This window comes from Salvelinus fontinalis, chromosome 22 (genome assembly GCF_029448725.1).
Source record: "Salvelinus fontinalis isolate EN_2023a chromosome 22, ASM2944872v1, whole genome shotgun sequence".
In the NCBI taxonomy this organism is placed as follows: domain Eukaryota; kingdom Metazoa; phylum Chordata; class Actinopteri; order Salmoniformes; family Salmonidae; genus Salvelinus; species Salvelinus fontinalis.
In genome coordinates this window covers 28,131,768-28,154,531 of record NC_074686.1, presented here as the reverse complement: position 1 = coordinate 28,154,531, position 22,764 = coordinate 28,131,768, and the positions used below count along the sequence as shown (strand labels likewise).

The window sequence follows — 22,764 nt, the reverse complement described above, 5'->3', positions numbered from 1 at the left end:
AGTAAAAGGAAGAGAGAGGACCAACTCGGCGGAAAATCTGTATCCCTCCAGTAGGTGGCGGGTTTTCGTTTTGCACATGAAGTAAGGAGTTAGGGGATAAATAGAGGACAAACGGGTGGACAATCTCGAAGAAGAAATTCGTTTTTGTATGGAGGTCAGTGAATGTCGAATTTGGTCAACGAAAAAAACATTTGCTACGTGAGATTTATATGATCGAATAGAAGTTTCACAAGGCTTAAGTTGTTACGAGTTACTGATATATGTAGGACACGTGACATCCCGGGCAACTTTTAGGGGAAAAAAACACTTTTGGAGTTTTTTTTCAATTTTGGAGTTAGTCTTGAGTTGGTTATGCATATTCATGTGATGAGGCCAGCATCTCTCTCCAATGATTACAGGCGGTTAACGTCAACAACCCTCATCGAATATTTACAATACAGAAGTTACCACCAATCCAAAGAAAGGATAGGCGGGTGCTAGACAGGCCGCCGTGCCGCTTTGTGAACAACGACTCCCTTGGGCGGAGAGACAGTTTATAATCTTTGATGAAATTGACCAGATACTATAGCGGCCGCTCTAACAATGAACATAATGTAAGACAGTTGGGAGGAGGCAAGATCAGGTGGGACCATTCTAGCCAATGAGAGGGCAGATACGCAGGACCACGACGGTTTCCACTAGTTACCACAGCCACAAAGTAGAAAAATGACTCGTTAAATTTCACGAAAACAAAAATTAGTTTTGTGGTCTTCTTATAAGGTTAGGGTCATGCATAACGTTAGCATTGTGTTTGAGGTTAGGTTTAAGATCACATTTTAAGAAAATAAATTGTAACTACGCCACACGTATTAAATAAGCCATTACATGTTTTGTTAACCAAATTCGACAATCGCATTGACAAATTGATCTCCATGCAAACTGGACCTCCACGCAGTTATCCCTCACGTTTCGCCTCTTCCTATCTGGCATAAATAAACATGTGAGCGTGGAGGTCCAGTTTGCGAATTCATCCTCGTGGCAATATTGGGAAAAAAACTAAAACAATAACTTACAAACATAATTTTTCTTTGCTGATTGTAATAATTTTGGAAAGGAATGAATGGATGGCATATGACCCACTGAAAGAATAAACCAAGGACATGGTTCCCGCCCACCAGCCTAAAGCAATGGAGAGAGAAAGGAAAGGGGGAGAATGGTGCAGATCGCTTAGCAACGTGGACGCTTGGTGCTCAACCGGATACGAGCACAGGACTTCAGTCGAAGAGCTGAAGGATTTTACAACATCATCTAGCTAAAACAATATCTCAAAACTTGAGCGATGGAGAGAATATGTCTTGACAAGACTGCATCTAAGGCAGTGGACAACTTTCTGGAGTACAGGAGGTTTGTCTTGCTTGCCAATGAAAATGTATTCTAGGATTATATTCAGTCTGGAGCACTGCTGAAATTTTCCTCTGTCACCTGACTGACTTTATAGACCTATTTGCTTTGTTATGTTTGCCTTCAGACAATTTAGAAAGTGCACACATCCCTTGTATGTAGAATGTCGCCAATGGCATTTTTTTGGAGTCAGTTTATTTTACACTAGCCTTCCTTTCCTTTCTCAGCAGATCAATCTAATGGGACTACATAGGTGGAACTGTAATGAAGTTGAAAGTATAAGCTTTGGAGCGTGAATGTCTAGTTCACCATGCTACTTGTGTATCAGTGTTATATTTGAGGCGGAAATGGGAAATTAATATTTTGCAGAATCAGGCTACTCTATGATCAGAACTACTAATCATGAACACCGTTAACTTGGAAAAGATTTGTTGTAACTGTCACTGTTGCTCTATTCTTGTCCCATGTCTTGCTTAAGCAATACTTAATTTCATATGTCTGGCAGCTGTGTTTTTGTGTTATTTTTTTGTGTGTTCTTGTTTTGTACTAAATTGCAAAAGAAAATCCTTAAAAAAAAGATATACTTCTGATCATACCCCTGTGCTGTTGTTGTGTGTCAGGATCGTGGGTGAAGACGATGGCGGCAGACTATTCTCCCCAGAGGAATATGAAGAGTACAAGAGAACAGTGTTACCCCAGAGACTACACAACAGGCTGTATGTGAGCTTTGGAGTGCCAGGGGGAATAGACTGTAAACTCATCGGCCCAGAGACACCTTGCTTCTGCACACACAGGTACGCTTTAGCAACATCCTCCATCGCTAATACAACACTGTGATTAGTTCATTAATTGTGTGCCCCCAAAATGGAAGTGCACTATGACCTCTGCAAAGTGGTCTGAACCTTTATGGCTGAGGAGGAAGCATGGTTTCCCAGGAACTGCATTGTCACTGATTCAAGCATCACTCCAGCTATCCTTCTTAATCTCTACACTTGTCTTGGGTTGAATCCCTCCAGGTACAAACAGCATCAGACAGACTTTGAGGAGGTTCCTTTGGAGCGCCCGATAGCACTTCCATGCCGGGTTCAAGGGTGTCGGTGTTTGGCCTTTCAGTACGTGCACCTGAATGGGTCGCAGCCTGTACGCTGCAGGTGCAAACACTCTGCCTACGACCACAGTGAGACCTCAGAACACCTCTGTGGGAAATGTGAGTCTCAGTTGTCCCCTCGCTGAAGCACTGAGGCATTGTTATAATACTCCTTCTATACTCCCTGACTTCCAATTTGTTGTGTTGAAAGTAGTGTCAGTGTTGTATAGGGTGTGGTTGAGGCCACATTGACCTACCTCTCCTCTTCTCTCTCTGTCCTCAGGCTCATCCTGCTCTGGGTTCCGGAGCCCCTACAGCTGTGGGTGTGGCCAGCCTAGCTCCGCCCACCAGACGCGGGTGGAGACGAAGGCAGAACGGGAGGCCCGCGGTCGTCCAGTAGGCAGAGACGTTCCATACGCAGCCATGGGGGGTCTGACAGGGTTCAGCTCCCTGGCTGACGGGTACCTGAGACTGGACGATAGCGGGGCAGGTGAGACCTCCAGGCTGCATCACAGACTCATCACAGACTCACTGACAAGAGACAGCCACAAGATGAATTACAGCAAAGGCATCCCAGTCATTCTAATGAGTCTAATTTCAGCCTTAGATATGAGATATCTAATTGTTACCCTTGACCTTGTGCATGCGTGTGCCTGCGTAGGTGCCCCTCACCTGTCTGTTCTGTCGTCTCAACAACCAAGAGCTTTCCAGGAGCATGTGTTTGAGAAAGCCTCAGGACCAGCAGCAGCCTCAGGACCTACAGGTCAGAACCCAACCAAGCTATAGGAGGCTTTGGGGGACATAATTATGACTGTGCTTTGAAATGTCTAGCCTGGGAAGCACATGCTTGTCACATACAATCTTTGGAAGGGTGGCCAGAAGAGACTATGAAATGCCTAATCTGAGTGTAACTGAGGATGCAATTTATCCTGTAGGTCAGCATTTCCCAAACTCGGTCCTGCCCCCCCCCCCCCCCCCCCAGATTTTTGCCCTAGTACTACACAGCTGATTCAAATAATCTAAGCTTGATTATGAGTTGGCTATTTTAATTAGCTGTGTAGTGCTAGGGAAAAAACCTGGGGGAGGGGGGCAGGACCGAGTTAGGGAAACCCTGCTATGGCTCATATAGAAATCCTAAACAGAGATGATATTTGTCTCATAATAGATGTATTGCGTTAATTTAATAGTTTCCCTCTGATATGTAGAGGAGAGTTCAGTGACGTCCGTGACCAGGGCTCTGTCTGACATCAGCACCAGAGAGGAAGAAGACATGGCGTACTTGGAGAGACGCTACCAGGAGAGGGTGAGGAGGACAGTTCTCTAATGAAACACTGGAGGCCAGCAAAGAGCGGTAGAAACAGAATTGTACAGATGAAAAATAAGTGAGATCAAGGAAGCAGATCTACACATACTGTGCCTTCAGAAAGTATTCATACATCTTGACTTATTCCACATTTCGTTGTGTTACAGCTTGAATTCAAAATGGATTAAATAAAATTAAAAATTCTGACCCATCTACAAACAATAGCCACGTAATGACAAAGTGGAAACATGTTTTTAGAAACTGTTGCAAATTTATTGAAAATGAAATACAGAAGTATTTTGTATTTATTAAGGTTTCCCATTTAGTTGCTGCCAAGGCAGCAGCTACTCTTCATGTGGTCCAGCAACATTAAGACAGTTATATCCAATTTAAAATATTACATGACATTACATGACACTTTTCACAACACATTAAGTATGTTCCCTCAGGCCACTACTCTACTACCACATATCTACAATACAAAATCCATGCGTATGTGCAGGGGCGGACTGAAACAATAATTCAGGCTGGGAATTTGACTCCATCCCAGGCCACCCTGTTCACGCAAACCACCAGACCGCTAATTTTGTAGGCTAACCCTATTTGTTGATGTAACGGGTACCAAACGAGTTATACATTTGGCCACTACGTTCATCTGGGAAGAAAGTTATCCACATTACAAAATACAAACATTTGGGACTGACCAACAAGTAGCCTATCTGAAGACAGAGTTTTCAAGGTATGCTATGGCTATGTGTGCACCCTCAAAAACTCACTAGAAATACACCAATCATAGCACATACAAATGTACAAGGCTAGACACACAAAACAATTAGCCTGCACTTTTTAAAAAGAGAATGAGATATACAGTTAGCTCAAATGTTCAAATTATTATCTTTATATTCAAGCATCAAGCATATCAAACGTATCAAAAAACTTCACACATCCACTGAACTTGAACATAAGCTACAACAATGTAAGTAAGTATAGTACAAAAGTCGAAAAAGCACTCCTAAAAAGCACTCAATTAATTTTGAGATTAATGTTCACTCACTGGTGTCCATAAAGCAAACAGCACAAAAATAAAACACATCTATACACTGAGTCAATGAAAATGAAAATTGGCTACATAACTGTAAGTATAATACAAAAGTCCCAAAAATCTGCCTCTGTACAACAGCTTTAACTCACAGCACATTTTCTTTCACCCTTGTCAGCCTGTTAAGGAAGAGTCATAGCATAGTTACTTCAGAGTAACCTGTAAGTAATTACCACTAGTAAACCAGTAGGTGGCAAAATAACTCACTGCTCTCTGCCATCTTGTCAATGATGTCATCTTTGTCAAGTCCCATAAGAATCTCCTTCTCTGTTGCATTCAAAAGGAATGCTTCAAGGTTCTCTTGAGTGAGGGAGGTTCTTAGGCAGTTCTTCACCAATTTCAGGGTGTAGAAGGTCCTCTCACAAGCCACCTGAGTGATGGATAGGGTGAGGAGGGACTTGTAGCCCAAACCAATGATGTGATACGCATCCGTGAGCAGATTGTACTGAGACAGGAGAAGATAGCAGCATATCGGGCAGTTTTTACATGTGGAACAACTTCTGCTCACCAACTCCACACTTTCATCAGGATCCTCAAAAGCTTCCCCTGATTCATCACTGGCGGTTGTTGTTGGCCGTTGTGTTGTACTCCTCCAATGCTGACTGTTTCAGTCTTTCCCACTGTTGTGCAAGGCTGGTCAGTTCAGCCTGCAATGCCTCAACAGTGACTCAATCAAATTCCAGTAAGCATTTGCTGAGCTCCTTCATAGCTGTCTGTGGAAGGCCCTTTTTTCTGATCTCAGGAAAATGCTTTGGTTTCATGTAGGAGACATCTGCACACAGCATTGCATTTGCGGCATAACAGCAGTGAATACTTTCAACAACAGTGTCCAGTACCACATTGTGGATCTTGATTTTGTAATCCATGTCTGCATTAGCAATGGGCTCATCTTCTGCCAACGTACCTGATTTTCTCTTCTTTTTATGTTGTTGTCTTCTCTGGGAGAGCAGTCTGAGCTTCGTTATCACAGTCCTGCTGCTCATCCAGAATGCCATTGGCCCACTCAACAAAGTTGTCTGCTGCCCTCTTCACACCCTCAAAGTCTCGGGCACACTTTCTCAGGTTATCCTCCATTCCCGTCACCAAGTGCTGTGCTGTTACGATATCCATGCCACTTGTTTGCAAGTATTTAGAGCGAGGAGACGTCTTCTCAAAAATCCTGAGAAAAACCTCAGCTGTAAGTATGGTTTCATACTTTAGGAGAGCATCCTTGTACCCTTGGGCCTTGCTTCGGATGGTAGGTTTTATGGTCACATCCTTTTCAATTCTTTCCATAGTGATGATGATGTAAAGTGCACGGTCAGGCTTTGCAAAGCTTCCAAATACTTTCCTCAAGGCCTCGTCTTTGGCCCACCAGCGTGTTTCACCAATTACATCAAGTGAGTAACACTCACACATATGGTGTGAGTAACACCATATGTGTACTTGGTTAGGAGACTCTCTTGTGAGATATGCAGAGAAGCCCCTGTATTGTCCCTGCATATTAGCTGCTCCGTCTTTTGCATTACCAACAAACACACTGTTTGATATCTATGTCCATCTTCTCAAGAGTCTGTTTCACAAGGTCCATAAAGTACTATCTAGTCGATGACTCACAGTCAATGACCTCAATGAGTCTCTGGTGGACAACATCAGTGACATATCGCAGAACTACTGCACACTGGTCTTTGATGTTAAATCCTGTGTTGTGTCCATTTGTATTGAGAACATCTCTACCTTTCTCACTTCAACAGCAATTGTCTGCTGAATCAACATTCTGATGACTTCAATGACTTTATTTGCTGTTGTTTTGGACGTCATAGTTACCAAGGACCCTCTTCCTTTACTCCCCATCTACTTCTTGCTCTTCTCAATGCTCCACTAACATGCTCTTGTAGGCAGACATCATATTTGCTTAGCAACAATATAAGCTCAAGAAACTTGCCATGATTGACAGCCATGTTTTCCAAGTTATATGCAGTTTCGTGTCTGTGTTCTCTGTAGCTAAGCCCACATTTACCAATAACTTTAACTACATAAATCACACGTTCCATGACCTGCCTCCTCTTTCTGACCTGGTCTAGTTGAACTGACATTTGCTTATCACTCAGAAGGGTACAGATGTCTGTACTGAGCTTTGCTGGCTCTGAGGAAAAAGGCTTCTGCACTTTCTCTATTGGTCTTGCTTCTCTCATGTTCCTGTACTCTCTGACGGGCATGTTTCCAGGCCTGCATGCCTCCTTTGACAAATGCACTATCACTGGCTGAAGGTTTTGCGAATGCAAGACATACTGAGCAGAACAAGGAGTGAGTTACTTCATTGTATGTCAGTCAATTTTCTGTTTGTGCCATCTTTGGAGTGGAATACATTGAGAATGACTGAGGGGTTTGTTTTGGGTGGTACTGAAAAAAGAAGTCCAAATCCTTGGACTGAGGACGGGCAAAATAATCAAATGGATTTTCAGTGCTTTCGCTGTCCCTTTCTATTTTCCCTGTACTGGGCTCTAAACCTTTCTCTCTCCACACATCTGGTTGCTCTGCAGAATGAGATTAACATTGTAAGTTTAGGTTATTTACATTTTTACAATCAATGACTGCACAAGTAATACAAATGTATGCCCCCGATTACAGTTCTACTAATAATCTCATAAATAAAGCACATATTCATCTAAAATCATAGCCTACATGTACGTTTAGGTTTGTGCTCTTAAGTTGATCCTGCTCTGAGTCTGACTCTGAACTGACCACCATCTCCAGTTCTGAAGGAGCACCAGAAGCTCTAGTGCTGCTGCTGCTGCTTCCTTCTCCACCTTTACAAAGAAAATACTCTGTTATCATACTCACTATCATTAGTGTATCAGTAGGCTACATTAATACAGCTCTGGGAAAAATTAAGAGTGGTCTCTTAATTTGGAGTGGCCTCTTAATTTTTCTCAGAGCTGTATATTATTGTAGTAACTTGTAATGTTGGTACTAAGGGCGCTTTGCCATTGCCTGTGCTGTGTCACACAGGCTACTTACTGTGTTACGTCCATGGATGTATTATGGTTACGTTACTGTAGCCTGTTTCACTGTACAGTGTATGTGCACTTTCCCTAGTTTGTGGCATGAGTCATGACATAATGCTGGCAAGTCCATAGTTTTACAGTTAGTCCATAGGTTTACAGTTTTTTACTAGTTGAAACATATTGCCTTCAATGTCATATTATGATCGCTATGCTGCAGTCATTACTATGATATTGTAATGAAACAGGCAGGGAGCAGGTCTCGAACCCTTGACCTTCTAGCCCGAAGTCCAGCGCGTTATCGACTGTGCCGCATGCTCCTGCGGCAGAGTCGATTTCCGTGCTTATAAACCCAGGGTCGTTACACTACTCCCTCCTTTCAAAGAGCGCATCCTCGCGCTAGCTTGCGACTCTACGTCTTACAGGAACGCGCTCACCGGCCAAGCACACGCACTGTCGTGGATGCAAGGTCCTATCCCACGTTTGACACCAATGTAATGAAACAGGCAGGGAGCAGGTCTCGAACCCTTGACCTTCTAGCCCGAAGTCCAGCTCTTTATCGACTGTGCCGCAAAAGCATGCTCGTGCGGCAGAGTCGATTTCCGCGCTTATAAACCTATGGTCGTTACAATATAATTCCTCCATGAAGATGTAAAACGTGCAAACTGTTTAGCCTGCCGGCCGTTGTGTCACTATTATTAGTTAGGCTACTTAGCTAGCCATGCTGGGTGTCGTGTGTGTGTTTTAGCTAGTGTCGCTTATTTTGCAGCATTTAGCCACAGACGCAGCAAGGGCCTTTCTCTTTTTTATTCTCTCCCTCTCTGCTCCACCTTTCCTTTTCTGACCATCCATTTTGCCGTGCTACTTGCCTAAAATGTTTTCGGTAGAGAAGCAGGTAGACAGTTGCTATGTGCGTCGCGGAGAGACCTGGTGTCATTTTTGGCGCGAGAGGGGACACTGCAGAAAGAGACTGAGGGTCTGAGATTCTCAGTCAACTCATTCCTGCTTGCTATATTATCGCTGGTCAAGTTGACTATTCACGGCAGGAGTGAGTTACCTCAGGCCACCTGAAATGTCCCGGTACTCCCGACGGTCAGTCCGCCAGTGTGTACGTGTATGTAGTGCTCGTGTCTTATCATGTATGTATAAGCGTGTCTGTACCTGTGTATGTGTGTGTGTGTGTCTCTTCACAGTCCCCACTGTAACATAAGGTGTATTTGTATCTGTTTTTTAAAATCTGATGCTGCTGCTTGCATCAGTTACCTGATGTGGAATATAATTCCATGTAGTCATGACTCTATGCAGTACTGTGTGCCTCCCATAGTCTGTTCTTGACTTGGGGATTGTGAAGAGACCTCTGGTGGCATGTGTTGTGGTGTATATATGGGTGTCCGAGCTGTGTGCTAGTAGTTTAAACAGACACCTCCGTGCATTTAGCATGTCAATGTAACCGATGTGAAATGGCTAGCTAGTTAGCGGGGTGTGCACTAACAGCGTTTCAATTGGTGACGTCACTCGCTCTGAGACCTTGAAGTAGTTGTTCCCCTTGCTCTGCAAGGTCCGTGGATTTTGTGGAGCGATGGGTAACGATGCTTCATGGGAGGCAGTTGTTGATGTGTGCCGAGGGTCCCTGGTTCGAGCCCAGGTAGGGGCGATTTGAGGGACGGAAGCAAAACTGTTACATCAACACATCTTACAAAAACAAGTAGTGATGAAGTCAATCTCTCCTCTACTTTAAGCAATGGGAGATTTACATGCATATTATTAATGTTAGCGCTCCATGTACATATACGGGCCTGCCGTGCTGCACTGTTCTGAGCCAATTGTCATTTTCAGAGGTCCCTTTTCATGGCACCTGATCACACGACTGAACAGTAGTCCAGGTGCAATAAACCTAGGGACTGTAGAACCTGCTTTGTTGATAGTGTTGTTAAGAAGGCAGAGCAGTGCTTTATTATGGGCAGACTTCTACCCATCTTAGCTACTATTGTATCAACATGTTTTGACCATGACAGTTTACAATCCAGGGTTACTCCAAGCAGTTTAGTCACCTCAACATTCTCAATTTCATGCTAAATTGTTTTAATGCTTAACATGCTCAATTTACTTAAAGCCAGTGGCATGTCATTAGTAAATATTTTTTTCAAGTAAGGGGCCTAGACAGCTGCCTTAAGGAATTCCTGATTCTACCTGGATTATGTTGGAGAGGCTTACATTAAAGAACACCCTTTGTGTTCTGTTAGACAGGTAACTCTTTATCCACAATATAGTTTTATCCACAATATCCAGCAGCAGACTATGATCGATAATGTCAAAAGCCTCACTGAAGTCTAACAAAATAGCTCCCACAATCTTTGTATCATCAATTTCTCTCAGGCAATCATCAGTCATTTGTGTAAGTGCCATGCTTTTTGAATGTCCTTCCCTATAAGTGTCCTGAAAGTCTGTTGTCAATTTGTTTACAGTAAAATAGCAATAGAATTTTTTTTCTGAACGTTTACGAAGGGCAGGTAACAGGTTGATTGATTGGTCTGCTATTTGAGCCAGTAAAGGAGGCTTTACTATTCTTGGATGTGTAATGTCAGCGTTTTGTTGCTGGCATGTCATGCTTAAATTTGCTAATCTTGTCAATGAAAAAACATTAAAGTAATTGGCAATATCAGTGGGTTTTGAGATGAATGAGCCATCTGATTCAATGAATGATGAAGCTGAGTTTGTCTTTTTCCCTAAAATGTCATTTAAAGTGCCCCAAAGCTTTTTACTATATTATTATTATTACTATTTATATAATTTAGCTTTGTTTCATAGTATAGTTTGTACTACTTTTTACTCAGTCACCTGATTTCTCAATTTGCAGTACATTTTAAAAAATTGTGTAGCCAGACTTATTTGCAATTCTTTTTGCCTCATCCCTCTCAACCATACCATTTTTCAATTCCTCATCATCCATGAGGATTTCAGTTTTTACAGTCATTTTTTAAATGGGTGCATGCTTATTAGTAACTGGAATAAGCACTTTCATAAATGTGTCACGTGCAGTGTCTGGTTGCTTTACATCAACAACATAGGAATCACTACAAAACATATTGTATGACCTCTTATACACTATATAGGCCCAGGCTTTGGAACTTTGGTTTTCATATATATGGCTAATATATTGTGATCACTACATCCGATGGATTTGGATACTGCTTTAAAGGTAATTTCTGCTGCATTAGTAAAGATGTGATTAATACATATTGATAATTTCATTAATGTGCTGTTTGTAACTACCCTGGTAGGTTGACTGATAACCTGAACCAGGTTGCAGCCACTGGTTACAGTTTGAAGCTTTTTCTTGAGTGGGCAGCTTGATGAAAGCAGGTCAATATTTAAATCACCCAGAAAATATAGCTCTCTGTTGATATCACATACATTATCAAGGATTTCACACGTTATCCAGATAGTGACTGTTAGCACTTGGTGGTCTATAGCAGTTTCCCACAAGAATGGGCTTTAGGTGAGGCAGATAAAGCTGTAGCCACATTACTTCAACAGTATTCAACTCTCTAAGCTTTACAGGAATGTGGTTCTGAATATAAACAGCAACACCTCCACCATTGGCATTTCTGTATTTTCTGTAGATGTTATAACCATGTATTGTTATCACTGAATCATAAAAAGTATTATCTAAGTGAGTTTGAGAGATTAGTCAGAATATGATTGTCAACTGTTACTAGCAAATTATTGATTTCATGAAACGTATTTATTAAACTACATATGTTAATGTGGGCTATTTTTTTCTCGGATGCTTATTTGTTTTCATTGCTTTACTGGAAAGCTTAGCAGAAGATTAGATTATGACGCTGCCACCCCCGTGCTTCATGGTTGGGATGGTGTTCTTCAGCTTGCAAGCGTCCCCCTTTTCCCTCCAAACATAACTATGGTCATTATGGCCAAACAGTTCTATTTTTGTTTCATCAGACCAGAGGACTTTTCTCCAAAAAGTACGATCTTTGTCTCCATGTGCAGTTGCAAACCGTAGTCTGGCTTTTTTATGGCGGTTTTGGAGCAGTGGCTTCTTCCTTGCTGAGGGGCCTTTCAGGTTATGTCGATATAGAACTTGTTTTACTGTGGATAGAGAAACTTTTGTACCTGTTTCCTCCAGCATCTTCACAAGGTCCTTTGCTGTTATCTGGGATTGATTTGCTCTTCTCGCACCAAAGTACACTCATCCTAAGGAGACAGAACGCGTCTCATTCCTGAGCCGTATGATGACTGCGTGGTCCCATGGTGTTTATACTTGCGTACTGTTGTTTGTACAGATGATCGTGGTACCTTCAGGCGTTTGGAAATTGCTCCCAAGGATGAACCAGACTTGTGGAGTTCTAAAAAAAAATGTTCCCATGATGTCAAGCAAAGAGGCACAGAGTTTGAAGGTAGGCCTTGAAATACATCCACAGGTACACTTCCAATTGACTCAAATTATGTCAATTAGCCTATCAGAAGCTTCTAAAGCCATGACATAATTTTCTGGAATTTTCCAAGCTGTTTAAAGGCACAGTCAACTTAGTGTATGTAAACTTCTGACCCACTGGAATTGTGATACAGTGAATTATAAGTGAAATAATCTGTCTGTAAAGAATTGTTGGAACAATGAGTAGAAGTAGATGTCCTAACCGACTTGCCAAAACTATAGTTTGTTAACAAGAAATGTGTGGAGTGGTTGAAAAACTAGTTTTAATGACTCCAACCTAAGTGTATGTAAACTTCCGAGTTCAACTGTACATGTACAATTGAATGTCCTTAATCAGACTTTGAAAAGCAATGTCAGAGTTCAGTAGTACTGTGAAGAGTGCAAAGAGAGTAGTGAAACAAGGTCCCTGAGAGGCAGTACTAAGCGGTGGGCTGGTGGATATGGCTTGTGCCGTGTCACAGAGTTCAGCAGGGTTATAGTAGCTGGAAAGAAACTGTTATTGAGCCTGCTAGTGCAGGAACATAGATACCTGTACCGCCTGCCTGATGGTAGGAGGGAAAACAGTTTGTAGCATGGATGTGAAGGGTCCCTGGTGATGCCGCTCTCCCTACACAGACACAGCATGCGCTGGAGGTCTACGATGGCAGGGAGCTGGGCACCAGTGATGTACTAGGCTGTTTTCACCACCTGTTGCAGGGCCTTCCGGTCGGCCACGGAGTATCCACCAAACCACACTGTGGAGCAGTTATTCAGATAGCTCTCGACCGTACAGCGGTAAAAGTTCACCAGGATCTTGGGAGATAGGCGGGCCTTCTTCAGCCTCCTCAAAAAGTACAGGCGCTGCTGGGTTGAGGGTTGAGGTGTTGAGGGTTCAGGAGAGGTCCTCGGTCATGTAGACACCCAGGAATTTGAAGCTGGACACACGCTCCACCTCAGTGCTATCAATGACAACTGTGGCGTGGCTGCAGCTTTTAGCTTCCTATAATCAACAATGAGCTCCTTGGTTTTCTTTGCATTGAGGGCCAGGTTGTTGTCAGTGCACCATGCAGCCAGGTGCTTGACCTCCTCCCTCTAGGCTGACTCCCTCTAGGAAGTCCAAAGTCCAGTTACAGAGAGAGGGGCTGATCCCTAGATAATGGAGTTTGGTGACCAGCCTAGAGGGAATGACTGTATTGAATGCTGAGCTAAAGTCAATGCTGAGCATTCTCACATAGGTGTTGGTTTTGTACAGGTGGGTCAGGACAGTGTAAAGCTGTGGAGATGGCATCCTCTGTAGACATGTTCGGTCGGTAGTCAAACTGGTGGGGATACAGTGTTGGAGGGAGGCAGGACTCAAGGCCAAAACCATACTTTCAAAGGACTTCATGATCGTGGGGGTGAGTGCAACAGGTCGGAAGTCATTCAGGCTTGATGCGGTCGACTGCTTCGGCACTGGCACAATGGTTGTGATCTTAAAGCACGTGGGGATAACCGCCTGGGCCAGTGACAGGTTGAAAATGTCATTGAAGACCTCGGCCAGCTGCCCAGCACATGCTCTGAGCACACGACCAGGGATGCCATCAGAACCAGCAGCCTTGCATGCATTCACCCTGCTCAGTGCAGACAACACATCTGCGATGGATAGTCTGAGGGGGAGGTCGTTTGGGGGAGCTCAGCTTTGATGGCTGGATCTTTGTTGTCCCTTTTGACGCGAGCATAGAACCTGTTTAACTCGTTGGCGATGGAGACATCGCTGGCTGTGGGGAAAGGGTTTTTTGGCCTGTAGTCTGTGATGGCTTGGATGCCCTGCCACATGTGTCGAGGGTTGGAGTTGTTGTTGAAGTGCTCCTCAATCCACAGTTTGTGGTCATGTTTAACCATCTTGATGCCCTTTTTCAGGTGGCTCTGGATGAGCTGTAGGCTTCCGCATCGCAGTGCTTTTAGCAGTAGTCGGACTTCTCTGTTCATCCAAGGCTTCTGGTTGGGGAAGGTCTTTATTAGTTTATGGGTGGTGACATTGTTGATGCAGATCTTGATGTAATCCAGAACGGAAGAAGCATATGTTTCAATGTCCGTATGGAAGTCAAGGGCGGCAATCTGTGTGTTGAAACTGGTGCTGTAGTAATGAGTCTGACCCCCCTGGCCACACTTACACTGTCCTCACTGATGGTTTCATGCGTTTAATGAGGGGTAAGTACTTGGGGAGTAAGAACAGTGAAAGGTGAGCAGACTGTCCTACGTGGGGGAGGGGAATGGCTTTGTAAGCCTCCGAAATGTTTGTATACACGTGGTCTAGTGTATTGTGTCCTCTAGTGGGGCAGGAAACATTTTGGTGGAATTTGGTAAAAACAGTTTTCAGATTTGAGTGGTTAAAATCCCCTGCAACAATAAAAGCACCATCAGGATGTGCAGTTTGCTAATAGCAACCTGCAGTTCCTTCATTGCTAGTTTAGCATTAGCATCCAGAGGTATATAGGCTGCAGTAACAACAATGGATGTAAGCTCCCGAGGCAAGTAGAAAGGCCTGCACCTAATCATCAGGTACTCCAGATTGGTTGAGCAGTGACTCCCGGTTATGTTACTGTCTGTACACCATGCTTTGTTTCCATAAATGCACAGACCACCTCCTCTGGTCTTACCAGAGTCCTCTGCAGTACGATCAGCCCTGAAGACCCCGCGCCCCTCTAGCCCTTTAGCGTTATCAGATATGCTGTTGTTTAGCCACATTTCTGTGAAAATCATGACGCTGCAATCCATAATTCCGTTTTGTGAGATGATTCTTAGTTGTATTTTGTCCATTTTGTTCGCCAGTGACCGGATGTTAGCGAGGAAAAGACTAGGGAGTGAAAGCCGATATGGGGTTAGCTTTTTCCTAGCCTGGAGGCCACCCCGCTTCCCTCGCCTTTTGTTTACGATCTCGACGCCGCCTCCGGGCACTTCTTCTCGCCGATGTTTCAGTCTCCCGGAGCATCTTCGCGATCTCCAGTGGAAGTTGTAAATTGTCAAAGACTCTCTTTGTGCATTGTGTTCTGATATCCAGGAGTTCTTGTCAGCTATATAGAGTGTACACCATGCTGTATTGAGTGAATAAACTAAGAACTATTAAGTCGATTACGGCTAATTCGCAAAATCTGGAAAGACACAGATCCTCGCGTTGTACACTCGCCGCCATTAGACATGCTCATGTTATTTGTGTTAGTGTAGGGTGAGCTGCACACAGTGGACTTCCTACTAGGGAACACCGCCTCAGTGCTAACAGTATGGAAAGGGGGATACCTAGTCAGTTGTACAACTGAATGCCTTCAACTGAAATGTGTCTTCCGCATTTAACCCAACCCCTCTGAGTCAGAGGTGCCGGGGGCTGCCTTAATCGACATCCACATCTTCGGCGCCCGGGGAACAGTGGGTTAACTGCCTTGTTCAGGGGCAGAACGACATATTTTTACCTTGTCAGCTTGGGGATTTGATCCAGCAACCTTTCGGTTACCGGCCCAACGCTCTAATAACTCTGGTTCATAGGCACATGATTACTGCAAACAATAGCTGTAGAATCAGCAGAGGCATTCAGGGCAGTTAGAGGGACATCAATTAGGTTACTTACATTGTTTCTACCAACGCCCCTGGTAATGTACATTTGCTGAAGCATTATTACAACTCCGCAACATAATGGTAGGGATTAATTGAGCTGGGCTTGGGTCATTGATAAGTCATTGTCTCAACGCAGCCATATAGTGCTGTGAAAGGATCCGGGAACCCCAATTATTCAGGTAGATCCCATCCTCCTTATAAAATGTGTTTTGTTTCCAAAAGGTATCGAAATTATCAACAAAAGTTACACCCTGCAATTATCATGTAGCCAGTTGTGAAGAGAAAGCATCCTGCTAAAGCGTTCAATGCCCTGATTCAGAGAGGGCACATGGCCAGATATGATGGGTATTTTATTAGTGTCCATCAGAGAATCAATCAGCCCCTTTGCTGTCATACACCCCTTTGCTATGAGACTCCAAATTGAGCTCAGGTGCATCCAATTTCCTTTGATCATCGTTGAGATGTCACTCCAACTTGTAGGCCACAGGAGTCCACCTGTGGCCAATTCAATTGTTTGGACCTGATTTAGAAAGATACACACCTGTCTATATAAGGTCCCACAGTTGGCAGTGCATGTGAAGGAGGAGCTACGGAATGACCTTGGGAAAGGAAGATGGCGGAAGTGGTTGATGAGTTCGAATTAAGCAGCGTGTCGAGTAAATGTGGTGAAGACGAATATTCTGAATGGACAACAGTAATATTGAAAACTGGAACAAAAAAGGAAATTGTCTACAATTGGAGTGGAGGATACGTGTGTAAATGTTAATGAATCGCTTCTTTTTGAGATGCGGTTGTTGAGTAAGGATGGAGGTGTTGAAAATGGTAAAGTATGTGCTTGGAAAAGTGGAGTCTGTCAGAGTGACCAGAAGTGATCTTAGATTGGAGTGAGCCTCAATAGAATCCGGACAACAGAAGTTTTGTGTTTCGAACTTCGGAGAAGAGCACCCGTCAAAGATGTCATCTCATGGTGACGACGGATGTTCAGGTTGAATACCTGAAGAGAATTCCTGGTGTGGTTGGTGCCCGGCGTCTGACCCACTGGGTGAATGGGGGGACAAAAGAAAGTCCGTCGGTCCTGTTGTTTTTTTGATAAAGAGCAATTACTTACACATGTGAAGCTTGGTTATGTAAGATAGATGGTAAGAGCTTTCATCCCCAAACCACTGCAGTGTAAGAACTGTAAAGGATTTGGCCATGTTTCAAGTGTGTACAGACAGACAGAGTATACTGAAGAACAGTGTGCAGAAGGACGACGGTGTTGTAATTGTGGTGGGGATCATGATCCTGAGTTCCTGGAGTGGCCAGTAAAGGTGAAGGAAATTGAGCTGGCAAAAGTAAGAGCGGTCAATTGAATCTCCTATGGGGAGGCGATCAAAAGAATTGAGGAAACAAGTGATGCCAGTGAAGAGATGGTAGTGGATACACCACAGACCGTAGTAAATGTTTGCTGCCAGACAAAAGATACCCTGTGTGTTAAAAAGGTGGATTTTGTTGTGTTCATTGCCACAGTTATAAACTGTACAGCACAAGTCTCAAAGAAGTCAAAGAAACTAGACTATATTGTGGCTGCAGCAGAAATGTTTTTTGGACTCAGAAGCCTTGCAGGTTCCCCTTGAGCCTGTTGGGATCAGATCTGTTTTATTTATTTTTAACAGAAATTGTTTGATATATATAAACACAGTTGAAGTAGAAAGTTTACATCCACTTAGGTTGGAGTCAGTAAAACTAGTTTTTAACCACTCCACAAATTTCTTGTTAACAAACTATAGTTTGGCAAGTTGCTTAGGACTTTGTGTCATGGACAATCTACTTTGTGCATGACACAAGACATTTTTCCAACAATTGTTTACAGACCAGATTATTTCACTTATAATTCACTGCATCACAATTCCAGTGGGTCAGAAGTTTACATACACTAAGTTGACTGCGCCTTTTAATTTTCAGGAATTTTCCAAGCTGTTTATGTCATGGCTTTAGAGTCAATTGGAGGTGTACCTGTGGATGTATTTCACAGCCTACCTTCAAACTCAGTGCCTCTTTGCTTGACATCATGGGAAAATCAAAAGAAATCAGCCAAGACCTCAGAAAAAAAATTGTAGACCTCAACAAGTCTGATTCGTCCTTGGGAGCAATTTCCAAACGCCTGAAGTTACCACATTCATCTGTACAAACAATAGTACGCAAGTATAAACACCATGGGACCACGCAGCCGTCATACCCCTCAGGAGGAGATGCATTCCATCTCCTAGAGATGAACGTACTTTGGTGCGAAAAGTGCAAATCAATCCCAGAACAACAGCAAAGGACCTTGTGAAGATGCTGAAGGAAACCGGTACAAAAGTATCTACAAGCTTGTGGAAGGCTATCCGAAACATTTGACCGAAGTTAAACAATTTAAAGGAGATGCTACCAAATACTAATTGAGCGTATGTAAACTTCTGACCCACTGGGAATGTGATGAAAGAAATAAAAGCTGAAATAAATAATTCTCTCTATTATTCTGACATTTCACATTCTTAAAATAGAGGTGATCCTAACTGACCTAAAACAGGGTATTTCTACTCAGATTAAATGTCATGAATTGTGAAAAACTGAATTTAAATGTATTTGGCTAAGGTGTATGTAAACGTCAGACTTCAACTGTACATGTCTATCTCGGTAACCTCATTGCTGCTATTCCTGCATTTCAGTTGCATGCCTCCTTGCACTTTCAATTTGCCTTCACTGCACATTTACACTTGCCATTTGTACTTGTCATTTGCCTTCATTGCACATTTATACATCCCACTTAATAACATATATTGTATTTAATTGTTTCACTTGTACATTTTTTTTTTTTACCTTCCAACTTCAACTGTATATATACTATAAATATTGTGGCAGACCAGGGGGTTTGGTCAAAACGTTTACAAAGATCAGACACGGACAGAGTAGGATTAGCTCAGTTTCAAAGGTGTTTATTAAAATAATAGGTCTCCCCCATGAGACCCTCTCCAGGATCCCGTCTTCTGGGCTCCGGGTCTTGCTGTATCCTGTGGGGGATCAAAACTGAACTCCCTCGTGTTACCGTCCCCAACTATATGGGAGTCCTTTCCTCCCCCAGTCTCTCCCCTGTGTGCTGCCCTTCTGGCAGCTTTATGGGACTTGTACAGCTGGTGAGCAATCAGCCCTTGATTACTCACCAATCCCCAATCAGCCCCAATTATTCCTGGCCGGAGATCCCGTCGAGACCTGGTACATCCAGCAGATGGAGCAATCGCCTCGTGATGTATACTCCGTCTGTCACCAGGCCTCGATGAGTCTCCCCCGGTGGCTGACCTGCTGTATGCCACATATCTATTTATTTTTTGATAGTTCATTTTTTGGGTGGGAATCCTGTTTCCATCCTGCATAGTAGGTGGTGGGATGCACATTAAATTATGTAAATGCGAATAAACTATAGAAGAAGTGCATGTTAGAGCAGAAACTATACCATGAAGTCCATGGAACTGTCTGAAAATCGCCAAGATAGAATTGTTATGAGGCATATATCTGGGGAAGTGTATAAAACAATTTCTAGAGTGTTGAAAGTTTCCAAGAGCACAGTAGTCTCCATCAATAGGAAATTGAAAAAAATATGGAACTACCCAGACTCTGCCTAGCTCTGTCAGTCAGAGTTCCTACAGAGTTCCTTAGCTGAGATGGAAGAACCTGCCAGAAGGACAACGGTCTCTACAGCACTTCACCAATCTGGGCTTTATGGGAGAGTGGCCAGATGGAAGCCACTCCTAAGGAAAGAGGCACATGACCGCACGACAGGAGTTTGTAAAAAGGCACGTGAAAGACAGAGCACAAGGAAAATATTATGCAGTCTGATAAGACAAAAGTGTAACTATTTGGCCTGAATGCAAAGTGCTATGGTCTGGAGAGAACCAGGCACAACTCATCACCCGTCTAACACCATCCCAACCGTGAAGCATGTTGGTGGCAGCATCATGCTATGGGGATGCTTTTCAGCGGCAGGGACTGGGAGACTGGTACGGATAGAGCTAACAATGAATGGTGCCAAATACAAGCAAATCCTTAATGAGAACCTGCTTCAGAGTGCAAACAACCTTAGACTGGTGCAAAGATATACGTTCCAACAGGACAATGACCCCAAGCATACAGCCAAAGCAATGCTGGAATGGCTTCAGAACAAGAATGTGAAAGTCCTTGAGTGGCCCAGCCAAAGCCCAGACATGAATACCATTGAAAAACTTGAAGATTGCTGTTCACCACTGCTCCCCATCTAACTTAAAAGAGCTTGACATAATCTGCAAGGAAGAATGAGAGAAAATTCCCAAATCCAGATGTGCAATGCTGATACATACCCAAGACAACTCATAGCTGTAATCGCCACCAAAGGTGCTTCTACAAAGTATTGACTCAGGGGTGTGAATAATTATGTAAATGAGATATTTCTGTTTTTCATTTTCAATACATTTGCTAAAATGTATAAACATGTTTTCACTTTGTGATTATGCGGTGTTGTGTGTAGATGGGTGAGAATATATATATTTTTTTTCTTCTATACATTCAGGCTGTAACACAATGTGGAATAAGTCAAGGGGTATGAATACTTTCTGAAGGCACTGTATGTAGTTTAATGTAGAGCAACCAGTGCAGCAAATAAGATAACAATTCATTGACAATATATTTACTGCAGACACCCCTTTTTTGTACAATGGATATCTTATGATGTTGAATTAATCAAGGTCTTATAATAAAATACACTAGACAGTATATACAAAAGTATGTGGACACCCCTTCAAATTAGTGGATTCGGCTATTTCAGCCACACCCGTTGCTGACAGGTGTATAAAATCGAGCACACAGCCATGCAATCTCCATAGACAAACATTGGCAGTAGAATGGCGTTACTGAAGAGTTCAGTGACTTTCAACGTGGCACTGTCACAGGTCGGTAGGTCAAATGTCTGCCCTGATAGAGCTGCCCCGGGCAACTATAAGCACTGTTATTGTGAAGTGGAAATGTCTAGGAGCACCAACAACTCAGCCACAAAGTGGTAGGCCACACAAGCTCATGGAACAGGGCCGCCAAGTGCTGAAGCGCGTAGCGCTAAAAATCTTCTGTCCCCGGTTACAGCACTCACTACAGAGTTTCAAACTTCTTCTGGAAGCAAAGTCAGCACAAGAACTGTTCGTCGGGAGATTCATGAAATGGGTTTCCATGGCCGAGCAGCAGCACACAAGCCTAAGATCACCATGTGCAATGCAAAGCTTCGTCTGGAGTAGTGTAAAGCTCGCAACCTTTGGACTTTGGAGAAGTGGAAACGCCTTCTCCGGAGTGATGAATCAAGCTTCACCGTCTGGCAGTCTGACGGACGAATCTGGATTTGGCAGATGCAAGGAGAACACTACCTTTCCAATGCATAGTGCCAAATGTTTGGTGGAGGAGGAATAATGGTCAGGGGCTGTTATTCAGTTTGGGCTAGGCCCCTTAGTTCCAGTAAAGGGAAATCTTAATGCTACAGCATACAATGGCATTCTAGACGATTCTGTGCTTCCAACATTGTGGCAACAGTTTGGGGAAGGCCCTTTCCTGTTTCAGCTTGACAATGCCCCTGTGCACAAAGCGAGGTCCATACAGAATGGTTTGTTGAGATCGTTGTGGAAGAACTTGACTGGCCTGCACAGAGCCCTGACCTCAACTCCATCGAACACCTTTGGGATGAATTGGAACGGTGACTGCGAGCCAGGCCTAATCGCCCAACATCAGTCCCCGACCACACTAATACTTTAGTGGCTGAATGGACGCAAGTCTCCGCAGCAATGTTCCAACATCTAGTGGAAAGTCTTCATAGAAGAGTGGAGGCTGTTATAGCAGCAAAGGGGGGACCAACTCCATATGAATGCCCATGATTTTGGAATCAATGTTCGATGAGCAGGTGTCCACATACTTTGTAGTGTATATTTATGTGTGAATGTGGTACTCAAATGAGCACGTGACATGACATGTAAAAGAATGACTGGAAACCTGAATACCAAAATCATAGTTTCTGTTTCAGATGAAGGCTGAGAAAATGGCAGTCAAACAGAAGGCATCATCATCAAGAGGAAGACCATCCACCAAACCAGCTAGCCTATCATCCACCAAACCAACCACCTCCCTATGCAGTAAGCAACCTACCAAACAGCCTACCAAATAATTTACCAAACTGGAGAAGATGACGAACAGTTAACTAACACACTTAGTTTAATGCGGTATTCCATTCCACACAGATAATGATATAATTGCACTATGGATAATAGATAATCAAACAGTCTCACCTGGGAAAATGATCATTAGATCATAAACACCAAAGCTTTTGTGATGTTTCCAAGATCAATTGACAATAAATGTTCAAATCCATGTTGATTCTTTAATTTACCATCTTCCACTCGGACCTCATTCTCAGGGTTTCTATTGTTTTATTTTGTTGATAGTTTCACCTTACTAAATAACACTGGTTCTACCTGCACTGTACCATTCAAAAACAGGATATAGAAAATGCATTCATTTTATTGATCAGGATGCCCTTATTGTAATCAACTACAGATAAAGACATGGAAAGCCAAGTGGCCAATCAGTGTCATGCTAGGAATTTAATTAACAAAAAGCCAAGGATGAACACACACACACACACACACACACACACACACACACACACACACACACACACACACACACACACACACACACACACACACACACACACACAGACTGGCAGGATTGAGGATGTGTCTATATAACAGTGCATCCTAGTACTCACTAAAAATCGACTAATGTGGTCAAGAAATCAACTAATTTCCTCATCAATTAACTGATCTATCCAATCAGTGCACTAGTTTGAGTGTGAACGTTTAG

General features: G+C 43.2%; 1 protein-coding gene across 1 annotated transcript; it reads left to right on the top strand.

The window, feature by feature from the left end:
• Positions 1 to 338: 338 nt before the first annotated feature.
• On the top strand, positions 339 to 22,269 carry fam221a (family with sequence similarity 221 member A). The gene is made up of 7 exons (XM_055877044.1): positions 339 to 1,383; positions 2,001 to 2,174; positions 2,397 to 2,587; positions 2,751 to 2,957; positions 3,129 to 3,230; positions 3,673 to 3,770; positions 21,926 to 22,269. The coding sequence occupies exons 1-7, from the start codon at positions 1,319 to 1,321 to the stop codon at positions 22,064 to 22,066; spliced, it is 978 nt and encodes a 325-aa protein (XP_055733019.1). The 5' UTR covers positions 339 to 1,318; the 3' UTR covers positions 22,067 to 22,269.
• The last annotated feature ends 495 nt before the right edge of the window (positions 22,270 to 22,764 follow it).